At 37.8% G+C, this 24,664-nt stretch overlaps 1 protein-coding gene across 1 annotated transcript in view; it reads right to left on the reverse strand.

The window, feature by feature from the left end:
• The window catches only part of LOC115212068 (ruvB-like 2), a 65,381-nt gene extending 41,160 nt beyond the window's left edge, over positions 1–24,221 (reverse strand). Inside the window, exons 1-6 of the mRNA XM_029780877.1 lie at positions 24,174–24,221; positions 13,526–13,580; positions 12,784–12,908; positions 10,250–10,322; positions 8,353–8,482; positions 1,845–1,911 (exon numbers count right to left, since the gene is read on the reverse strand). Of these exons, the coding sequence (XP_029636737.1) occupies positions 1,845–1,911; positions 8,353–8,482; positions 10,250–10,322; positions 12,784–12,908; positions 13,526–13,580; positions 24,174–24,182 (459 nt within the window). The 5' untranslated portion in view covers positions 24,183–24,221. The remainder of the gene's footprint in view (positions 1–1,844; positions 1,912–8,352; positions 8,483–10,249; positions 10,323–12,783; positions 12,909–13,525; positions 13,581–24,173) is intronic.
• Between the last annotated feature and the right edge of the window lie 443 nt (positions 24,222–24,664).

The raw sequence follows: 24,664 nt of genomic DNA on the forward strand, positions 1-24,664 counted from the left end.
CCAAGGATTTGGAAGTTTAAGAATCCTTTAAATAGTCAGAGATTTCGGGACACTCTAATTGAAAAATTTAATGAGAAGGAACTATGGACCAAATCTGTGACTGGTGCAAAGTCCCAACAAGACCTAGGGTGACATGGTGGTGGAACAATGTTGTAGACAAGGCCATCAGAGGGAAGAAACAGGCCTGGAAGGACTGGATGAATGGTGGTAGCAGAGAACTATATCAGGTAACTAGGAGGGAGGCTAGAAGACATGTATGCCTAGCTAAGGGAGAAACAGAAAGGAGGAAGTTTGCCAATGTTCTGTGATATGAGGACCAGAGGCTTGAAGTGTTTCAGATTGCAAGACAGTGTGTCAGAGAAAATTGTGATGTTGTAGGAGAGAAATGTGTTCACATAGATGATGGCTCAAATGCAGCTAGTGATTCTACAAAGAAGGCGGCTTGGAAGTGCCACTACGAAAGGTTACTAAATGTAGGGAGAAGGAGAGCCTGCCTAATGATGACCACACTCGATATGAAAAGGTGTTGGGAGAACCTCCATAAAGTGTACCCAGTGCAAGCTATGAACATGTAAGAGGTGCAGCAATATCACTGGAAGACTAACAGAGAAAGTAGTCTTTACATGTGGCAGAGATACATTAAACACCAGGAATGTACAATAAATAGACTCCCTCAAATGTCAGTGGGGATTCTTAGAAGTAGTAGACAACTTCTGTTACTTAGGTGACCAAGTTAGTAGTGGGGAAGATTGTTCCGAAACCAAAGCTGCTAGAATAAGAAAATGTGCAAAGATTTGAGAGCTACAACCTTTGTTACTAATAAAGGGAATCTCTCTGAGAGAGGAAGGCAGGTTGTATTATGCCTGTGTATGAAAGGCTATGCTACATGGCAGTGAAACATGGGCTGTGACTACTGAGGACATACAAAGGCTTGAAAGAAATGAAGCCAGTATGCTCCACTGGATGGGTAATGTCAGTGTGCATGTGCGACAGTGTAAGTGATTTGAGAGAAAAACTGGGTGTACAAAGAATGAGATGTGCTGTGTATGTGAGAAGACTGGCCATGTAATGCATATGAATAAAGACAGCTGCATCAAGAGGTGTTGATCTCTAATTGTAGAGGGAACATGTGGAAGGGGTAGACCCAAGAAGTCGTGGGATGAAGTGATGAGAAATGATTTGGGCATTGGGACTCACAGAGGGGATAAGGGACCAAGACTCCTGGTGTTTTGTAGTGCTTGAAAAGACATGTCAAGTAAAAGCATGGTTGTCCTTGCATACAGGCTATCCCCTGCATTCCTCTCCAGCTGATCATTCATAACGTTGGTTAGGTACGTGGGTACTGGTGCCACATAAAAAGCACCCATACCAATTCCATGTAAATGCACCCATGCCAGTGATGCATAAAAGCATCCAGTACACTCTGAAAAGTGGTTGGCATTAGGAAGGACAGCCGGTCAGAGAAACCATGCCAAAACAGACACAGAGCCTGAGCAGCTCTTCAGCTGGCCAGCTCCTGTCAAACCATCCAACCCATGCCAACATGGAAAACAGACGTTAAATGGTGATGATGGTGATACTGAAGTTTATAGTAAAAGCATATGCCTAAGGTGTTGTGCAGCAGTAGAACCAAATCCAGGACCACCAATTAATGACAATTTTTTTTGATAATAAAAGAAAAAATTTTCATATTGTATAGTGTGTAAAGAAAAACAACTTGCCATGTACAGAAAATTTCCAAGTATAAAATTAAGTTTTAAAAATTAATAAAGTAACTTTACTAAATACATCAATGACATTGTAAATTTTAGCTTTTTTGAACTGGCATTACATCAAATACTTACGGTACCAGTGGCTGGTCGATCTATTTGAATTTCAACAACTTCACCTTCAATGATTTCTGTTTCTTCTCTAAAAAGAAGACAGCAAGATAGTAAAATAAATTTCTCTAAATACATTCAGAAGATAAATAAGTCTTCATATATTTTTATCAGATGACTTGGCTAATCTATCAGATCATGTCTGTGCTAAAAAGAACAGAACCGTTATGAATAATCTCATTTTCTTTTACTGGTTTCAGTAAACATAAACAGCAGAGTTTTTTTTTCCTTTGGTGTAAACAAATACGGACTCATAAAAAACATACATCATCATTTTCAAAATCTTTTAACATTCATCCTCCATGCAGTTTGAAAGGATCTGACATGTCTAAGTACCATATCAGCTGCTTTGGCATCGCTTCTATGGATGAATGCCCTTCCAAACACCAACGCTTCATAGTGGTATTAGGTACTTTTTTCCATGAAGCTGCCATATAGCTTGCAAAAAAAAAAAACAATTTGACTGAGTAGAAGTAAAGTAGAGAGGGAGGTGGCTGTATGCAAGGAAATAAGCAGTTAAAGTATGAGAGAAGGACCCAGAATAAGTTTTTTGCTTCATAGGGACTACATGGGTATTTAAAGTTATAGAAGAATAGGTGGGAGTAATCAGAGTGGGGCTGGGGAAAAAATAGATAAAATAGTAGTGTTGAGGATACAAAGTTAAGAAAACCCCCAGGTCCATCAGAACTTGCCACTGAGATGTTTAAAATGCTTGGTGGAGTAGGATACAACCAAATCACCCACATCATTTATCTGGTTGTACAGGGTGTCATACCCAATGACTGGTATAGCAGCATTATGGTTAACTGCTGCAAAGGTAAAAGGAAATAGTATTACAGAAGTATCAAATTACACTGGTTCACAGAGAAATTGAGGCAAACATAAAAATAGTTGCTCCAGCCTAATTTTGGGATGCTGATTTCAGATACAAAACCAGTTTCCACTCATCACTTCTAGTTTTTGAGATATATATTGTTATGATTTTGCATCAATTCCCGTAACCATATATATGATCAAACTTTATTTTGTTTTCCAGATTTTTGTGACACATATCTCTACAATGGCTTCAGGTACTTCAAAATACAGGATGCATCAACAAGGCAAATTTATTCTGCTACATGTTGGGGGATTTCACAACAGTTGTACAGCACCAAACAATTACTTCCCTCCTGAAAACTGCTTACTTTCATTATTTTGACTGTAAAATTGGAGATCAGGACAAATCCTGGACCCCACATCTGTTGTAAACCCTGCTACAATGGACTAACTGCATAATTTAACAGCAAGAAAGCAGCCATCAACTTTGCTGTCCCAATGGTCTGGAAAGAGCCACGAAGCCATGCAGATGATTGTTATTTCCCCACTCAAGATCTCCTTGTTTCTACACTCCCAGCAAACAAGGATCTTCTTCCTTCATCAGATGAAGAAATGCCTTCAGAGGAAGATTCTGCCAGGTCAATCTCTTCTGAAGACAATGTCTTTATTTATTCAGGAGCAAGTGACAATGACCCCCACTGAATCATGCAGGAAGACATGAATGACTTTGCCGTGATCTATGCAACAGTCAGAGCTCCTGGCATCCTAGCTTAAGCAGTGGAACCTGGTCAAGGCAGATGTAAGGATCACCAGTTTCAGGACATGGAACCAGAACTTTGCTTCATTCTTCGACATGGAAAAGAGGTTGTGCTACTGCACAAATGTCTCTGGCTTGTTCACCTTTGGTTTCACACACAATTCCACAGACTGGCATCTTTTCATAGACTCTTCCAAGCAAAGTATGAAGGCTGTGCTCCTGAACAATGGGAATACTTACCCCAGCATTCCCATTGCCTACTCAGCCCACCTGAAGGAGTCATATGACAATATGGAGCTCTTTTTGGAAGCTGTCAAGTACAACCAGTATCAGTGAAGTCTCTCTCGGGACCTCAAGGTCACTGAGCTCCTTATGGGTGTGCAAGCAGGCTTCACAAAATACTGTTGCTTTCCCTGTCTCTGGGACAGTTGAGCTGTGTCCAAGCACTATAAGCGGAAGGATTGGGGATCTAGGAGCACTTTTATGCTTGGTGAACAATGTCCAAGAAAATCCTCTGGTGGACATGAACAAGGTGCTTCTTCCTCCTTTTCATATCAAGCTTGGTTTAATGAAGAATTTCATGAAGGCCATGGACAAAAATGGTACTGCCTTCCAACATTTGTGCACCGTTCTCAGCTCTGTATCTACTAAGCTCTAGGAGTGCATCTTCATCAGACCTCAGATCCAAGAGGTGCTGAAGGATAAGGACTTCTTACTTTGAAGGAATTGAGAACATGGGAGAGCATATATATATATACACACACACACATAGATATATACATATACACATACATATGTAAAAGACTTTCTCACTCCCCGAGCGTTAAACTAATACATCTGTTTGTTGTTTACACACCCATCTTCATATTTTTTTGTAAATATACACACACACACACACATATATATATATATATATATATATATATTTATATACATATACATATATACATATATATATATACATCATCATCATCATCATCATCATCATTTAGCGTCCGTTCTCCATGCTAGCATGGGTTGGACGGTTCAAATGGGGTCTGTGAAGCTGGAAGGCTTCATCAGGCCCAGTCACATCTGGCAGTGTTTCTACGGCTGGATGCCCTTCCTAACGCCAACCACTCCGTGAGTGTAGTGGGTGCTTTTTACGTGCCACCCGCCCGCATATACATATACACATACACAACGATATATATATATATATATACACAAGATATATATATATATATATACACACACAAATATATATATATATATATATATATATATATATATTATATATATATATATGCAAAGATATATGTATATATATATATATATATATATACAAAGATATATGTATATATATATATATATATATATATATCACACACACACACACACACACACACACAAACAAGTATATAAATACATAGTGAAACTAATAGAAATGGAACTAATCTCTATATATAAAACTGAAATGCGTTTTTACCGCTTGGATCGCTTTCAATGCCACTACATCCCGTCCGATTCGCTCCAAAATTTACAGGGACATGTAGAATGAGGTGACGAAGCTCGTGGACTACCTTAGAAATCCCTATCTTAAAAGGTGTGGTTGCTAGGGGCCATCTTCCTCACTCACGCTATTTCCTCCAGTACCCTCCCACTCCTCTTCATTTATAACTTTCACAATTCCACTACCATTATTTAAAGTATCTGTCACTCTCGCTATTTCCTCTCTTTTTCACTAACTCTGTTTCCTACCTTCCCATCACTTCGGCGGCGTTCTTTTATGTATCTGTCTGTCACGAACAACACACGAGCATGAGAACAAATATTATGAATCAGATATTCTTGCGTTCATTTATGTGTGTGTGTGTTCTATATATAAATATGTATAAATAATGTATGTGTGTGTGTGTGTGTGTGTGTTCTATATATAACTATGTATATATAATGTATGTGTGTGTTCTATATATAAATATGTATATATGTATGTGTGTGTGTGTGTGTTCTATATATAAATATGTATATATAATGTATGTGTGTGTGTGTGTGTGTGTGTGTGTTCTATATATAAATATGTATATATAATGTATGTGTATGTGTGTGTTCTATATATAAATATGTATATATAATGTATGTGTGTGTGTGTGTTCTATATATAAATATGTATATATAATGTATGTGTGTGTGTGTTCTATATATAAATATGTATATATAATGTATGTGTGTGTGTGTGTTCTATATATAAATATGTATATATAATGTGTGTGTGTGTGTGTGTCTTCTATATATAAATATGTATATATAATATATGTGTGTGTGTGTGTTCTATATATAAATATGTATATATAATGTATGTGTGTGTGTGTGTGTGTTCTATATATAAATATGTATATATAATGTATATATACAAAGTGTATATATCTGTATTTATGTATATTAAACTTTTTCATACTTTTTCATAGTTATATATATTTTTAAACAAATTATAAATATAATTTAATAATTTTTATTTTCAATTTAAATAATTTAAATTTTTCAATTTTATATTTTATATATTTTATATATTATATTTTTGTTTTTGGTTTTTCACTGTTTGATTTGCCTATTAGTGGTTTTATCTCTAATTTAATTTATACAGATATATATCTCATTTGTATACATTTGTATATATAATGCGTGCGTGCACACACACACATATATATACACATATATATATATATATATATATATATATATATAATGTGTGCATTATGTAGTCGGTCGATTCAGCTGAAAATATGCACACCTATGTTAAAAGTGCTGGCAAGTTTGCATGACTACTATTTTTTTCCTCAAATGAAAGGCGTCACCTCTAGGACAAAATTCCTCATCTTATAAAATGTGGCCCCAGTAGACCCGAATGAAATCGGGTTATATTAACCAAAATGTGAAAAGGGGTCTAAATGGGGCTGGAAGGGGATTAAAATTTCAAGGAGCGGGTGTTTAGGAATTCTCTGTTACATCAAGCTAAAAAATTTGCGCCAGCCTTTTAATTGTCAATGTGTTGCCGTCCATGATAAAGAAGTTTTGAATGCTTGCCATGGTGAGTCTACTGTCGTGAGAAAGAATCACTTCAAAACTTGATGTTTACGAATTTTCTTTTACATCAAGTTCAAAATTTTACGCCAGCCGTTAAACTGTCACTACGTTGCTGTCCGTCGTTAACAAATGCCAGCCATGGTGACTCTACTATCCTCAGATTTTATCCCTTCAAACTTTGGTTTCCAATATTTTATTATTTTTATTCAGCTCACAAGTTCGTCTGTCCCTTTTAAATGTTAGCGTTTTGCTGTCTGCCTTGAAGCATTGCCACTGCCTCATATTTCTGATTGATCTTTCTAAATATTTTATTTCTCAAATTACTCAAGATGTTCTGTTGTTTATAAATGGGAGAGAGATAGATAAAGATAGAGAGTAAGAGAAAGCGAGGGAGAGTCCGAGAGAAAAGAAAAGTAAGAGAGTGGGAAAGTGAGCGAGAAAGGAGAGAGAAACAAATACGGAGAATCATCATCATCATCATCGTTTAACGTCCGTTTTCCGTGCTAGCACGGGTTGGACAGTGTGACTGGGGTCTGTGAAGCCAGGAGGCTGCACCAGGCTCCTGTCTGATCTGGCAGTGTTTCTACAGGTGGATGACCTTCCTAACGCCAACCACTCTGTGACTGTAGTGGGTGCTTTTTTCATGCCAGGGGGGCTCGCAGCGGCAACGAACGGTTGGTGCTTTTTACGTGCCACCGGCACAGAAGCAAGTCAAGGCGGCGCTATAATCAGCCATGTTCGGATGGTGCTTTTTACGTGCTGAAAGGAAGCACAGAAAGTAACAACCACACTCTTACCCACGCGTAGAGCGGGTCACCTTCAGCTAGTATATATATATATATATATATATATATATATATATATAATATATATATATATATATATATATATATGTATGTATGTATATATAGTGGAAGTATTAATAGTGAAACTTAAAACTGAAAGTATAATCTCACATTACAATAGATATGTTTTGTTTCAATTTTGACACATAATACTGAAATAGTGTAAGAGATAAGAGATTCCTCAGGGCTCACATTAGGCAAGAAGTTGAAAATTTTGGGGGCTCATAACACTGCATGGATCCTAAGTAAGGCATGTGTAAAATTTGAATGAAAATTGTTGGGTAGTTCTCGAGTTTTACTGATGCACACATAGAGACAGACATCCTTAGTTTTATATATATATAGATGATTTGATTTTATATTTTTTCAAATTTACCTAGTTTTTATATTTTATTTACCTGTAATTTTAATTTATCTGCAAGGTACATGACAAAGTTATCAATTTATACTGTGAATCATTATTGTATGTTTCTGTACATTTATGTATATTTATTTCATTTAGTTACTGGTATGTGTATTTCATTTTCTAGTTTTCTTCAACGATAAATTCCAGTATTTCATTCTATTTTCACTTTTACTACTACACCTGTCTTACATGCATTTAAGTGCAACTGATAATCCAGTAATGTACACAATTCTTTGGTATTAAAATTTTGTTGTATACCTAACTGAATATTAGCTAATAACTCATTTACTATGCTGATGTTTACACAAAACTGAATAATTTTATATTTAGTTGAATTTATCTGTAATTATAGTCTGTTTGAGACTAAAATTTGTTTATGAACCTCTTAAATTGTGTTCCAAAAATTACAACGTTGATAAATAAAAACAAATTGTTTTATGAAACCAGTTTAAATTCACAATTATTTTAGAATTTAATTGAAACACATAAGGCATGTATTTTGGTCAGAAATACAGTAACAAAAGGATTAAGAGCAAAAGCAATAGTGCCATTCATCAAATTAAAAGCAATCAGTTTAAAACTTACTTGATCCTAACACCAATAGATTTGCGGAAAGCTTGGGTTAGAGCTTCTGTTTTACTCATTTCCAGAGAGAATATTTCACTTCCTGCAATGCTGGTAAACTGTGTATTTACTCCAAGAGCTTGAGCCATGCCTGTTTTTTTTTTTAAAAAAAGATTATCAGTGGAAATGCCTGAATATAAAGACAAACCAGTTAAATGTGTATTATTGGCAACTAGATTAGTATTTGTCTCAGAATGTGCTGAACATATCTATATCATCATTATCGAATGTCCGCTTTCCATACTAGGATGGGTCGGACAGTTTGACAGGAGCTAGCCAGGCATGACAAAAAGGCAGAGGAGAAGAAACATGTCTTACTGCAGAGGACGTATGTGGTTATGTGGCCAGAGAGAGGGAAAGATCAAGAATGAGGGCAGTGTGCTGCTGTAAAGGAGATGCATGGCTACCCAGCCTGCGGGAAGAGCAAGAGAAAAAGAGAGAGAGTGGGGAAACAGCAAAAGAGAATTGGTGGCAAAGTGCTGAGGCATACTTACAAGGAACAGGGATCAAAATAAAAATGGGATGGCATACCCTCAAGGTATGGAGATCACAATATATGTGACAGGGTATTGCCAAAGAAGCAATACCAAGGGTACTGACTGGTTAAAACCTAGGTATACAGAGGGAACTACAGGATACCAATGATACAGTAAGCCAGGCCATGAGGACAGGATTAGAGAATGAGAGATAAGCCTAGTGCATGAAGAGGAAATGTGAAGAAGAGATGTAGTTTGGTTTGTTGGAGTAGGGTATGTGGAAAGTTTTATTGTTACATGTGGGTGGGTGGAACACAGTGCTTCTAGAACTCAGTTTCGCTGACATGGAATACTGGAATTTATGGTTCTAGAACTCAGTTTTGCAGACATGGGTGGGTCTTCTCAAGAACCTCACATTGCTAGATATCTCAATCCATTGTCATATCCTCCAAGAGGCCCAACAACCCGAGATCAGTCCTCACCACTTCATCCCAAGTCTTTCTGGGTCTCCTTCTTCCAAGGGTACGATCTACTTTCAGTGTTTGGCACTTCTTTATACAGCTGTCTTCATTAATACATATCACATGTCCAAAGAGACCACGAGATAACAAAGTAGGGGACCTTGTCAAAAGCTTTCTCCGGGTCAATGAAAGTTAAGTACAATGGCTTACTTTTGACCAAATACTTCTCCTGCAGCTGTCTCACTAGGAAGATGGCATCTGTGGTACTCTTTCCAGGTACAAAACCAAACTGCATCTCATGTAGTTTAATTCTAATCCTAATCAATTGAGCTATAACTCTCTCTGTAACTTTCATGACCTGGTCCAGCAGTTTGATACCTCTGTAGTTTTTTCTATCTAAGGCATCACTTTTACTCTTGTAGCAACTAACTATAATACTACTACACCAGTCATTGGGAATGGCACCTTCCTAAATAACCTGATTAACTACATGGGTGACTAGGCTGTATCCTACACCACCAGATATTTTAATCATCTCTGTAGTGATTCCTGATGGCTGACGGACTTTCCTGGTCTTCATAATCTTCATTGCTTTATTTATTATGTTGCTATCAAATCTGATGGCTGGTCCCTCAAATGGTTTCCTATTTGAAAGACTCTCCTTCTCCCATGCATTTTCCACATTTAGTAACCTTTCATAGAGACACTTCTATGTCTGATCTTAATAAACATATTGAAATACAGTTTTTAAAAAATCAACTTTTTTATGGCAACATTTTATGATTCAAGTATTTGCATGTTTAATCTCATAATAGTTTTGCTTTCAAGCAAATATCATTTAAACAGAAGTAGACAAATATGTTTAACAGTTAAAAAAAAAACAGTACAATGAAACCTTTAGGGGAAAAAAAAAACACTTACCCATTGCTATTGCAGTTTTGCCAGAACCTGGTTGTCCTGCAATTAGAATTGACCGGCCAGCAATTTTTCCTTCCTGTAATTACAAAGAGTACTCTTGACTGTGTGTACCAATAGTAAAAGTAGTTTCATCTTTGCAAATCTGTTGATACATAAATAGGTCTATCTTCTCAGTGGTGCTATATCATCTATAAACTCTGAGTGTACAAATGTAAAAAAAACTGTATGAAATTTCAAAATACCAAACCGTTTAGGATCAAAACAATGTAAAATTAACTAGTTAATCACAATGCATAATATTTTTTCTCCGAATTTTGTGAAAAATAAGACCAATTTTTATATAAATTTATTTTCAACTCATTTATTCATCAGTGGCTCAAAGAAAATAGAAGAAAGAAGCATGACCACTTAGAAAAAAGAAATGACTTGCATATTGCTGACTAGTATAAAAAGTTATAAGATGTTCCAGAGAGATGCAGCAAAGAAATTGGCATGTTCTGAATCCCAAATATTCAGACTGAAATAACAGGAGCATGTTAATCCAATGCCAATCTAATTGTAAAAAAACATTTAGGCAAAGATCAAGAAAAGATGCTGCTAAAGAGGACATTACCCCAATGGTTCAGTAAAGCCAGACCCAAAGATATTCCACTATATGGACCAACTCTGTCAGAGAAGGCCAAAAGTTTAGCAGAGCATTTAAACAAGAGAGTTTAATTCTGCAAATAATTTTTTATCCAAGCAAAAAGTGCTGCTGATAACTGATAGTCTTGATTTTTTTCAATGCAGACAAAACTGGATAGTACAACAGAGCCTTCCTAGATGTTACTCAAGACAGAGAAAATAAAGGGAAACAAAAATGCTAAAAATTACCATAATGAAGATTTTTTAACATATCCAAAATTGATAAAAGAAAACTATTAGCCATCCATCCATCCATTCAAATTCTCTATCTACTATTCCTAGAAGTGTTACTGGGGTAGAGTCCTCAGCATTCTATCAGAAGCAGCTGTCATTACACTTCCTGGCTGAATTCCCAAATGTGGCTAACTGAGATTATGGATATTATCTAACCATCTCATTATTGGATTACTCCAAGGTCTTCTACTGGTTGGTTAGACTTGAAGAATATGTCTTGCAATTCTTTCCTACAACATTCTAATCACATGTCTGTAGTACCAGAACTATAACTTCTGAATGTGAGGAAGCAGAAGCTTGACCTGGAGAGACTCACTGATCTCCAAGCTATGCACCCTGTTGAATAATGTTTCTCTAGTAATCTAAAGAGCATTTATTTCTTATTTGTAGCTAAAAATTTCTGGAAATTGATAAAACTGAAGTACTGGGATGTCTTTGTTGTTGTGAGAGGTCCTTATTTGTAAATGTAAAAATCTACATTGGGTACAAGAGCACAGAACAGCATATTCCACAGTTTAGGTTAATGGGGTTGCAAGGGAAAAATAGGTCATAATGTTTAAATGGTTAAATATGAATATCTTGGTTTATTTAATCACTTTACACAGCAGAGATAATTACCTTTTTTAGCAGGTCTCATAACTTTCCAAACTTGTTTCACCTTCACTTCTTTCACAGTTTAATATGCTTTAGATAGGATGAACCAATTTATGAGTGCAATTATTAACACAGATAAGATCCTAATGCCACAAGAAATACTGTTTATTCTATACAATAAATATCATCATCATTCTTACATCCACTTTTCCATGCTTGCATTTGTCACAGTTCAAATATTTTATGGCCCTTCCTGTCACCAAACCCCACCCTTGTTTCCAAGCAAAGCAATATTTCTCTATCACCAGACAAGTTTGCATAGAAGATTGGAAACAAAGGACAGCACTTGTATGACAGTGACACTTATTGCATGATATCAAGACAGAGCCAATAACATACAACATTCTTTCAGTTTTCATCTACCCAATCCACTTACAAAACTCTAATTAGCCTGGAGCTATTGTGGAGGTGCAATGGCCCAGTGGTTAGGGCAGCAGACTCGATTCCCAGACCAGGCGTTGTGAGTGTTTATTGAGCAAAAACACCTAAAGCTCCATGAGGATCCAGCAAGGGGGGGGCTGACAAACCCTGCTGTATTCTTTCACCACAGCTTTCTCTTACTCTATCTTCATGTTTCTGTTGTACCTGTATTTCAAAGGGTCAGCTTTATCACACTCTGTGTCACGCTGAATCTCCCCCAAGAACTACGTTAAGGTTATACGTGTCTGTGGAGTGCTCAGCCACTTGCACATTAATTTCACGAGCAGGTTGTTCCATTGATTGGATCAACTGGAACCCTCTTCATCATATGTGATGGAGTGCCACTTGATTGTAGAAGACACTTGCCAAGGTCCCACCCAATGGGACAGAAACCAAAATCATACGGTTGAGAAGCAAACTGCTCAACCCCATAGCCATGCCTGTGCCCAGCCATCTATCTTCCAGACATAAGAAAGCATTACTGAATTAGATACTAGTAGAAGTTTCATAATATTCTATATTATTTTAGAAATTGTTGAGCATACTTTAATTATCTCCATGATGATGCCAGCAGCTTTACGAGCAGCATTTTGGCCTACCATCCCCTGGGAAATATCTCTTGCTTCAAGTGCATCATTGAGACCAAGACCACGAATGTGTGAATGGGCACCTAAAAGTAAAAATAAATATTTATCATTGGAAAGGAACAACAGAAAACAAAGTAATTAAATTAAAACATAAAACATACTTAAATAAAGTCACACTGTTTTTAATTAAATTTATTGTTAAATAGAGATAGTTTTACAATATTTTTACAGTTCCATGATCTTCTATATCAGTGAGTATATAGTCTTCAGAAAACCTAATGCATAAATATTCACAAATGAAAAAAAGCACATTTTTTTTATATGTCTATGAATATGATTACTTTCCTGCAGTTTTGGCATTTGCAAATGTTAGAGCAAATGAGTTTACGACAAAAACAGCTTTTCTCTTAACACAAGTCCAAACATGATCATAGGCGACTACTGGTCTTCCATAAACAACTTTACCCAGATTTGTGCCTTGGAGGGTAACTTTCTAAGTGCAATCCTATGGTCATTCATGACTGAGGAGGGTCTTTATCTTTTAGTACAGGTGGACCATGCTGGGACACTGCCTTGAAGAATTTTTAGTTGAATGATGGGAAGATTTTTCTCAATACCTGAATGGTATATGGTTGTCACAGCAAACTCCAATTTAAAATATAAAACATCGTTACATGTTCAGATACATAAATTAACTTACCAATTCGTTCAATTCTAGTGACTTCACGTATTTCTTGAACTTTCTGCACAGTAGGCTAAAGAAATGATAATATAAAATTTCAAATTACTTACATAAACAAATACAAACTAAAATCTTCACATTCCTTCTCATACAGGTATCTATAAAGGTCTCTACCTTGAGATGATAGAAGTTTCCTGTTGTTTTCTCCTGTTCTCTTAACTACATCCCAACACCCTTAAAAAAACACAGACCAGCAAATGATGGTGGCATTATGTTCTATATCTCTCTTTTTAAATTATATTTCACTTGTAAGCTTTCCAGAATGTGCTTAGCTTTGAAGAAAGAAATTAACTATCTTACAATTTTTTTTTTTTTAAGAGACACACTTGTGGGGAAGAGGAAGACCCAAGAAGACATGAGATGAATTAGTGAAAGCTAACCTCACAGAAAAGGTGACAATGGTCTGAGATGGTTGTGATATGATGTGCTTGAGATTCAGTCAAGCCATCTCTCACAACTCATCTTCTATCATCCATCCCTCCATCACTTTTCTAACTACAGCACAGCTAACTCACATTGTCTCCTTATTACTGTCCCTTATCACTTCTGCCTCTTCCCTGACCCACTCCTATTTCCTTTACTTTCCCACAAACTGATATTCATCATTGATCATACCATTACTGTGTCTACCACACTCCCCATTTGTAACACTCCTTTCACACTCTTGTAAACTTACCCACCCACACTTTTTGTTCCTCTATCCTGATTATTTTTTACATTCACCTTGTACCTTTAGGTATATCTCCATCTCTCTCTTTCCAGCTGAAGGAGCCATGAATCTTTTTGGCAAGATACCCGTTTCTGTCCTATCACACTTTCACCTCCCTCAATACTATGCCTCCACTCAATCGAGACATCTTCTCTCGTGAGTTCTTTAGTGCTGATGCTACAAAAAAGTGCCCAGCATGCACTCTGTAAAATAGTCAGTGTTAGGATGGGGATCCAGCTGGAGTAACTATGCCAAGGTAGAAACTGGAACTTGACTCAGTCCTTTGGCTTAGCAGTTCCCATCAAACTATCCAACCCAAGCTAGTATAAAAAAAACACATGAAACAATACTGATGGGTACAAATCTTTTCACTCTCAACATATTTGATGTCAGTGATGTCAGTGAAACAAAACATTATAACCTTATTAAAATTTTCAGAAACTTGGCTTTTCCCTTCACAGTTAAAATTATGCTAGCAGTAATTTCAGTAATTCTTCAGATCAATGCTTCTCAAAGTAGGTGGCACTGAAACTGCTCCCCACCCACTGTGCCTCTGCCTGGTGATTGATGAAAAATTTTATATATGTACTAGGGACAAGAAGGTGGTAAACAGGTGAGAGAAGCATTTTTACAGTTTTTTATTCTGTCTCTTTGTCTCCTATTTAAATATTAACATTTCATGCTTGAATATTGTTGATTTTGGCTATGGGTGTCATCTTTATATATAAAAGTGAAGTTGTGTGTCTGTCTCCTACGATTTAGATTCCTAACTACTCCCACATTTTGCGGTGCAGTGTAACCAAAAGCGGGTATCTTATAGTCATGATTCATATCGAGCCCTTCTGGGTATTAGCATGAGTCTACGATTTAAAAAAAAATTTACCATCATTTTTCCCCATTTTTAATGCATTTCTTTGCTATTATATAAGGGAAGTAACTCTCTAAAAATGTATTAAGTCTCAGAACGTAAAAAACTACAGTAACACCCCCCCCTTTGTGGTTAGCCATATTGAGATAGCTATTATACTTTACATCTCTAAAAATGCTTATATAGTTATTTCCCTTACAAACCCGAGCAGCGCCGGGCGACTGCTTTTTTGTTAATATATCACCTCATATGTGTAAAGAGATGTGTCAACTGAAACATGGGTACAGAAATCAATATATATGTGAGCAATAGGGATACAACTTTTTTGCAACTCCATAGTCCTATATCACATTCTGATGAGCTTTTGCTAGAAAACAATGAAAATCAATAGGTTCTTTTTTTTTCTGTATTTGATTTAAAAAGTTCACCCATAACTAACTTTAAAATTTTTATGCTCGGTTGCATTTCAGTGAATTTCCAAAAAACTAGAACCCTGCTTGAATAATAAACAAAAAAGGGGAAAAGATCCAAAACGTTTAATCCATAACTGTTAAAAGAACTGTATTCTACATTCCAGAACAATAAAAGGGTAAGTCATATAAAGTCAAATTAGTCAATAGTCAAGTTGCAGCAAGTCATTAGAGAGAATGAAATGCAATGGCAGGTTAGCTTTGTTTTTGCACAACCTTAATTGCTTGCTCACAGCAGTGATTGCTTCTGCTGATGTTTAGTTTTGATGGCTCATTTCCAGTGATTTGTTAAGCATTTCAAAGCAGTCTTGTACGGTAGTAAGGCTTGCGATAGCTCTGCATAATCTTCAGCTCTATACATTTGGTCATTGAACCAGTGGTCTGCCCAATTATATGAGATGAACAGGCAGACCATCTGCAATCTTCTCTCACATGTGGCATAAGGAAAAATGCAAGAAGGGATAACATTGCTCACGAATTCCATGTGGCATTACTGATGTTTGAAATTTTCTGAAACTTGATGTATATATATATATATGTGTGTGTGTGTGTGTGTATGTATAGATGTATATGTATACATGTATATGTACAGATGTATATATCTTCTCGATCTACATCTTGCTGACAAAACACTGATTCCAAAAAATGACCAGCTAAGCGAACTTAACTTTCAACCTGTCATTTATATTCATATTTTTAAGCGTTGATTCGTAACCCTAAATCCCGTTTCTCTATCATTTATTTCGCCATCTTGTATACATGGCTTCCTGTCTGTCTTAAGATCATGCATTTTCAATCCCTCCTTTAATTTCAGTGTCATCCCGTTATTATTCCATTCCCCAGAATTCCATACAAAATATTCTCTCTCTCTCTCTTATTTATATTATGTTTTACTCGATTCCCGAAGTTTCTAGATGTTCAGTAATTTCTGTTGCAGAAATTCCCCTACGAATTAATTAAACCTGTTGTTCCTTCGTTGTTATTCTTTTCCCCCAGAATTCCCTACAAAATATTCTCTCTCTCTCTTATTTATATTATGTTTTACTCAATTCCCGAATTTTCTAGATGTTCAGTAATCTCTGTTGCAGAAAATTCCCTACGAATTAAACCTGTTGTTCCTTAGCTCTCTCTTTCCTCATGTTGCCACCTGATAACCCCCCACCCAACCCCTAACTCTTTATAAAGCAGTGTTCGATTTATCTCGTCCCTCTTCTCGATCTACATCTTGCTGACAAAACACTGATTCCAAAAAATGACCAGCTAAGCGAACTTAACTTTCAACCTGTCATTCATATTCATATTTTTAAGCGTTGATTCGTAACCCTAAATCCCGTTTCTCTATCATTTATTTCGCTATCTTGTATACATGGCTTCCTGTCTGTCTTAAGATCATGCATTTTCAATCCCTCCTTTAATTTCAGTGTCATCCCGTTATTATTCCATTCCCCAGAATTTCCTACAAAATATTCTCTCTCTCTCTTATTTATATTATGTTTTACTCGATTCCCGAAGTTTCTAGATGTTCAGTAATTTCTGTTGCAGAAATTCCCCTACGAATTAACTTAAACCTTGTTGTTCCTTCGAGGTGAACCCGCCCTCCCACCCCTCCACCGGAACATCTGCTGGATGTGTAATGTCAGTGTGCACACATGACAGTGAAAGTGCTCTGAGAGAGAAATAAGAAGCATTGAATGTGGCGTACAAGAGAGACGTTTGTGCTGGTATGGTCATGTACTACGGATGGGTGAGGAGAGCTGTTTGAAGAAGTGCCACTCCCAAACAGTTGAAGGAATCCGGGGTAGAGGAAAACTTGGGATGAGGTGGTGATGCATGACTTTCTAACGTTGGGCCTCATAGAGGCAATGATGAAAGACCGAGACCTCTGGAGATATGCTGTGAATCCGAAGACCTGACAAATAAAGTGAGTTCATGACTGTATCCTACACCAGTTTCACATAATCAGCCCCAGCCCATTCAAAAGTACCTTGGATCATGGGGCAACCTGCTGTGCTTGAGGAGACCTATTGAGGCAAGTACATCAACATCAAAATGAAAATCAAATGGAAATTGTAGTTGTGATACCCGTGCCGGTGACATGTAAAAAGCACCATCTGAACATGCCCGATACCAGCACTGCCTTGACTGGTTTCTGTGCCGGTGACACATAAAAAGCACCAACCGATCATGGCCATTGCCAGTCTCCTCTGGCCCCTATGCCAGTCTCACATAAAAAGCACCCGCTACACTCATGGAGTGGTTGGCATTAGGAAGGGCATCTAGCTGTAGAAACACTACCAGATCAGATTGGAGCCTGGTGCAGCCTCCTGGCTTCCCAGACCCTAGTTGAACCGTCCAACCCATGCTAGCATGGAAAACGGACATTAAACAATGATGATGGTGATGACATCTATGCACATGCATCTATACATATACATCTGTACATATACATGTATATATATATACATCTGAACATATGCATGTATACATATGTGTGTATATATATATATATATATATATATATATATATATCATCATCATCATCGTTTAACGTCCGTTCTCCATGCTAGCATGGGTTGGACGGTTCGACCGGGGATCTGGGAAGCCAGAAGGCTGCACCAGGCTCCAGTCTTATCTGGCAATGTTTCTACAGCTGGATGCCCTTCCTAACGCCAATCACTCCGTGAGTGTAGTGGGTGCTTTTTACGTGCCACCTGCACAGGTGTCAGGCGAGGCTGGCAACAGCCACGGTCGGATTGGTGTATTTTATGTGCCACCGGCACGGAGGCCAGTCGAGGCAGTGCTGGCATCGGCCACGAGTCCGATAGTGCTTTTTACGTACCACCAGACCAGGGATCCTGGCTGGTTCAATTCGATTTCGATTTCGCTTGCCCCAACATCCAACATGTCTTCGCAAGCAAAGGGGGTTGGCATGGGTGCCTGTTGTACGGTCGGATTGGTGTATTTTACGTGCCACTGGCACGGAAGCCAGTGGAGGCGGCGCTGGCATCGGCCACGAGTCGGATAGTGCTTTTTACGTACCACCAGACCAGGGATCCTGGCTGGTTCAATTCGATTTCGATTTCGCTTGCCCCAACATGTCTTCGCAAGCAAAGGGGGTTGGCATGGGTGCCTGTTGTCGGATGAGGTTCTATATCGACTTCACTTGCCTCAACAGGTCTTTGTGTCCAAGGGAGGAAAGGCATTCATAAGTGGGCTGGGCTCACTTGTCCTGCCTGGTCTTCTCACGTACAGCATATTTCCAAAGGTCTCGGTCGCTGGTCATTTCCTCAGTGAGGCCTAAAGTTCGAAGGTCGTGCTTCACCACCTCGTCCCAGGTTTTCCTGGGTCTACCTCTTCCACGGGTTCCCTCAACTGCTAGGGATTGGCACTTTCTCACACACCTATCTTCATCCATTCTCGCCACATGACCATACCAGCGCAATCGTCTCTCTTGCACACCACAACTGATGCTTCTTAGGTACATTTCTCTCAAGGTACTAACGCTCTGTCGAGTATGTACACTGACATTACACATCCATCGGAGCATACTGGCTTCATTCCTCACAAGCTTACGCATGTCCTCAGCAGTCACGGCCCATGTTTCACTGCCATGTAGCATGGCTGTTCGTACACATGCATCATACAGTCTGCCTTTTACTCTGAGCGAGAGGCCTTTAGTCACCAGCAGAGGTAAGAGCTCCCTAAACTTTGCCCAGGCTATTCTTATTCTAGCAGTTATACTTTCAGCGCACCCACCCCCACTACTGACTTGGTCACCTAGATAACGGAAGCTATCAACTACTTCTAGTTTTTCCCCCTGGAAAGTGACGGAAGTTGTTTTCTGCAGATTTTTGGAGGTTAATGCTCCCGAGCATCTGCCACATACAAAAACTATCTTCCCAGTTAGCCTACCTTTGACATTGCTGCACCTCTTATGTGTCCATAGCTTACAATGGGTACATCTTATAGAGTTTCTACCTACACCTTTTCTACAGATCGAGCAGGGCCATCTTCCTGAAGACATTTGTGGATTGTCTACCTTCCTACTTATTAGTACTTTGGTTTTAGCTAGGTTGACTCTAAGGCCCCTCGATTCTAAACCCTCCTTCCACACCTGGAACTTCTCCTCCAGTTCTGATAGTGACTCAGCAATTAGAGCAAGGTCGTCAGCGTAGAGGAGCTCCCAGGGACAACCTGTCTTGAATTCCTCCGTAATTGCCTGGAGGACTATGATAAATAGGAGGGGGCTGAGTACTGAACTCTGGTGGACCCCAACCTCTACTTTGAATTCTTCTGTGTACATGTTGCCAACCCTAACCTTACTTACAGCATCTCTGTACATGGCTTGCACAGCCCTCACCAGCCATTCATCTATCCCTAGTTTCCTCATTGACCACCAGATAAGGGATCGGGGGACCCTATCAAAAGCTTTCTCCATGTCAACGAAAGCCAGGTACAGGGGCTTATCTTTGGCTAGGTATTTCTCCTGCAGCTGCCTTACCAGGAATATAGCATCAGTGGTACTTTTCACTGGCACGAACCCAAACTGCATCTCATCCAAACTAACTCTCTCTCTAATTAGTTGGGTGATGACTCACTCCGTAACCTTCATTACCTGATCCAACAGCTTGATACCTCTGTAATTATTTGTATCTAGGGCATCACCTTTACCTTTGTAGCAGTTGACTAGTATGCTGCTACACCAGTCATTGGGTATGACTCCGTGTATCACCTTGTTGACTATACGGGTGACTAGGTTATAGCCGACACTGCCAGATATTTTGAGCATCTCTGCAGTAATTCCTGATGGGCCTGGGGCTTTCCCTGTCTTCATGCTTCTAATTGCTTTAACTACCAAAGAATTTTCAACTCGGATGGCTGGTCCCTCTGTTGGGTTGACATTCGGCAGACTCTCTTTATCCCATTCATTTTCTTTATTCAGCAACCTTTCATAGTGGCATCTCCAAACCTCTCTCTTTGCATCCTCATTTAGCGCAAGTGAACCATCATCCATGCGAACACACTTCTCTCCTACCACATCACGATTCTCTCTCACACACTGTCTTGCAACACGAAATATCTCAAGTCTTTCATCCTCACAGCTCAGAACACTGGCAAATTTTTTCTTATCTGCTTCCCCTCTGGCTAAATAAACCTGTCTCTTAGCTTCCCTTCTGGCTGTCTGATACAATTCCCTGCTACCACCGTTCTTCCAGTCCTTCCAAGCCTGCTTCTTTTCTCTAATAACCCTGTCAACAACATTGTTCCACCACATTATTTTGTGTTGAGAGGGGACTTTGCACCATTCATAGATCTGGTCAGTGGCCCTCAGCAGGTTGTCCCGTAGAAACCTCCAGTTGTCTTCTACATTGTGTGAAGCTATATCCCCTTCGAGTAATATGTCTCTAAATCTCTGTCCATTCACAGGATCTTTAAGCTTTTTGACCCTTCTCCTCCATGCTGGTCATCTTCTGAGCATCCGTTTAGCCCTGATCCTGAAGTCACTAAGTACCAGTCAAACGCCTGAGGTTTTGGCATTTATAAGCAGCCATCTTTCCCTTTTTCTGGCGAGGATGTAGTCAATTTGGCTAGTGTGTCTACCAGAACGGTAGGTGACTGGCAAGTTTCCTGAAGTTAGTATTGCAAACCATATGATCATTTGCATCACAGAGATCCTATACTATAAGGTTTTGCAGAATAGCAGCTTTACTAATAAAATCTTTTGTAACCTCCCAGAATATGTTCCACAATATTTTATGATTTGTCCCAATCTTCTTCCTAAATGTGAGGACAAATATCGGGAGAAGATACTTTTTATTAGACAATCACATACCCAGAAACTATAAATATAGGAAGTTGTTTAATAAGAACACAATTTCTGTAAAGGCTTTATATCAAGAAGTAACTGATGATTTAGACCAGTCCTTGATGCACATGCAGCAATAAATCTAAATGGTCTCTAGAGCAGGCATCAGGAATAGGTATCAGCAAACTTTGGCAAAGGCTGGACAAAGAAGAAATGTTTTATATGGATTGTCGAAGAAAACTTTAAATCCAGATACAGCAACCATCTTTTATACCTTTAGATGACTCTAGAAGAGACATGCAACAACCCTCTCAACAATAAGGGCAAGAACATCAACTACAACATCAAATGGAAGATCCTGATGTTCCATATGCCTGCTTGAAAAACTTCTTTTAATTGTATAAATACCAGGAGCAAGATACTTTTATGTCCCCATTTTACAAAATACATCTTAGCAAGAGTTAAAGATAAACCATTGGATACTTAACACATTCCAGTGTTGGTTTACATAATTATTTGATATTCAAAAAACTGATTATATTTCCGGCAGAGTTAATTATCTCCCTTAGATTTCTCTTTTTCTAGCTACTTGTGCTCATTCAAACTTTAATTGCATTGAATGTAGTTGCTGATCTACCTTGTTCTTTTTATCAGTTTAATAAAAGGCAAAATAAATTAATATTTCAACCAGGAAACTCTGGGTAGCTGAATCTCACAAGACTTTTTATGGTTTTTATCATTATAATATATACTTACTCTCTTAATTGATTGAATGCTATATTACTTGTAGAATTTCATATCACACAGTATGTATATGTAATCATCAACATTATCCCATCCTCTAACATATGTTTTCCATGCTGGAAAGGGTTGGATGGTTTAGCCAGAGCTGGCGAGCTGCACCAAGTTCTAGTTTGATTTGACTTGGTTTCTACAGCTGGATGGTCATCATTACGCCAACCATATTACATTGTATGCTGGGTGCTTTTAATGTGGCATCGTAAGAATGCTTCAATGTGGCACTAGCAGTCAAATCCTCATCACCAAGGAGAATGGCTCAAACACTTATGCTGTGGAGGATAGGTCTTCTTGAGTACAGCAAGTATCTCAGTCCTTTGTCATCCCATGTAAGAGGTTCAGCATCTAGAGGTCATCCTTCAGTACTTCGTCCCATGTCTTCCTGGGTCTCCCTCTTCAATGTGTTCCATCCACTTTGAGAGACTGGTACTTTTTTATGGAGCTGTTGACATCCCATCTGCATCACATGACCAAATCAGCACAGTCTTCTCTTGCACACTGTATCTAATTCCTCTTATGCCTAACTTTTCTCTCAATACACCAGCATTCTATCGAACATGTACACTTACATTTCACATCCAGCAGAGCATACTAGCCTCATTCCTCTCTAGCCTTTGCATGTCTTCTGCATTCAGGGCCCACATCTCACCACCATATCCATATACAACATCATACAACCTTCCTTTTGCTCAGAGCAAGAAACTTTTGCTTGTCAACAAAGGTAAAAGGTCTCCAAATTTTCTCCATGCTATTCTGATTCTAGCTATTACATTTCTGTACATCTTCTCCCACTACTAATTTGGTCTCCTAGGTAGCAGAAATTATTCACTACCTCTAAATGAGCCTCCAAGGCATTCAAGAAAATCAATTTCCTGAGTATCTGTAGTGATCAATACTATTTTTTTTTTTTTTCACTTTAAGTAAATTCCCAGGTAAACGTTTCTAATAAAAAGGCAAAAGATACCAGAAGTAAAAATAAGGAAAATACAAGCACAGTTAAATATAAAAGTGTGAAGTATAATTTGTTACATAATCTCTATAGTAAAAACGATATTGAATGAAATAATTCCCCATTTGAATTTTTTAAATTACATATGTGTGTAGAAATCTACAGATGCACAAACGCACAAAACGGAGAAAATAAAACAAATATGGACTTGTCCCGAAACACCCCCGAGTGGGAAACAGTTCTCAAAATTAACCCCAATTGTTTTCCCCCAAAATTCTTGTCCTCGGTATATTTGTAGAGAATTTCAATATAAAATATCCATTTTCTTGAAACTTAAAACGAAATGAAGTGGACTCCGGTGAATTTTCCGAAATTCCCTACCACCCCTCCTAAAACACTTTCCCCAAAACATTTTGTATATTCGGAATCTACACGATATAACATATTCGTAGACAATTTCATTAAAAAATATTCATTTTTCTGAAAGTTATGATCATCCAATCGGCGATGGGCAGAAATCTGTAATTATACTGGAAAAATTTAAGCGAAAATGTCATTATCACAAAGTTTAATAAATTATTGACGGCTTGGGCACTCTCGTCTCGTAAACTCATAGTACATTAACTAAAAAAAATTCTAGTGTTTTTTTTTATGGAATGTTTAGAATTGTAATAAAAATAACTGATATAAAAACAGAATATTCTAACTAAACATTAACTATAAACCTCAAATCTAATACGGTAAAAGAAAATTATAATGGTTTTACGATGAAGTTGAAGTAAAAATTCATCTTGACCAAAAGCATTCAGGTCTTGACATGCATGCATTGAACAGCAGAACGCAAATTATGTAAAGCGAACAAGCTTAAACACCTAGAACATGTGGTAACATCTGTTTATTCAAAGAATCTTAAATAACAAGCACAAAAGCAATAATTTAGTTACTAAGAAATTAAATTCTTAAACAGTCGTAATACAAATTAAATTAGTAAAAAAAAACTACTTACCGCTGCCATTTTTGTATTTGCTGCGTCTTTCTATATTCTTTCCTTTGAAGTAAAAAGAGATATAAGCAAGGGAGGTAATTAATACACTCTTGGGCTTTATTAACTCTTACAGTGAGAAACATTCCATTAACAAGCAAGCCAAAAAAATAAACACAGGAAGAAAGAGCAGATTTGCAGAATACACTGCCCATCAGAGAAGGTAAAAGACAGAAATTATGGAGTGGTTTGGGACAAACTATAAAAGCGATCATAATTAGGATATTGAATCTATGGAGTTCTGTTCAAAGCACACCATTTCACTGGTCGTAATTTTTTCAGTTTTGGGTATTTTCAGAAAATGTTTCGAATTTGTATTCTACAAACTCTATCGTACAATTAAACTTAAAATTTGGTAAATTTTAGGAAGTACATCCACACGAGTTTCACCAAGAAAAGAAGAAGAAAAAAATGCGCCGGTGAACGGGGTAGTGGTGAGAGGACTGGGAACATTC

This window comes from Octopus sinensis, linkage group LG5, assembly GCF_006345805.1.
Source record: "Octopus sinensis linkage group LG5, ASM634580v1, whole genome shotgun sequence".
Classification (NCBI taxonomy): domain Eukaryota; kingdom Metazoa; phylum Mollusca; class Cephalopoda; order Octopoda; family Octopodidae; genus Octopus; species Octopus sinensis.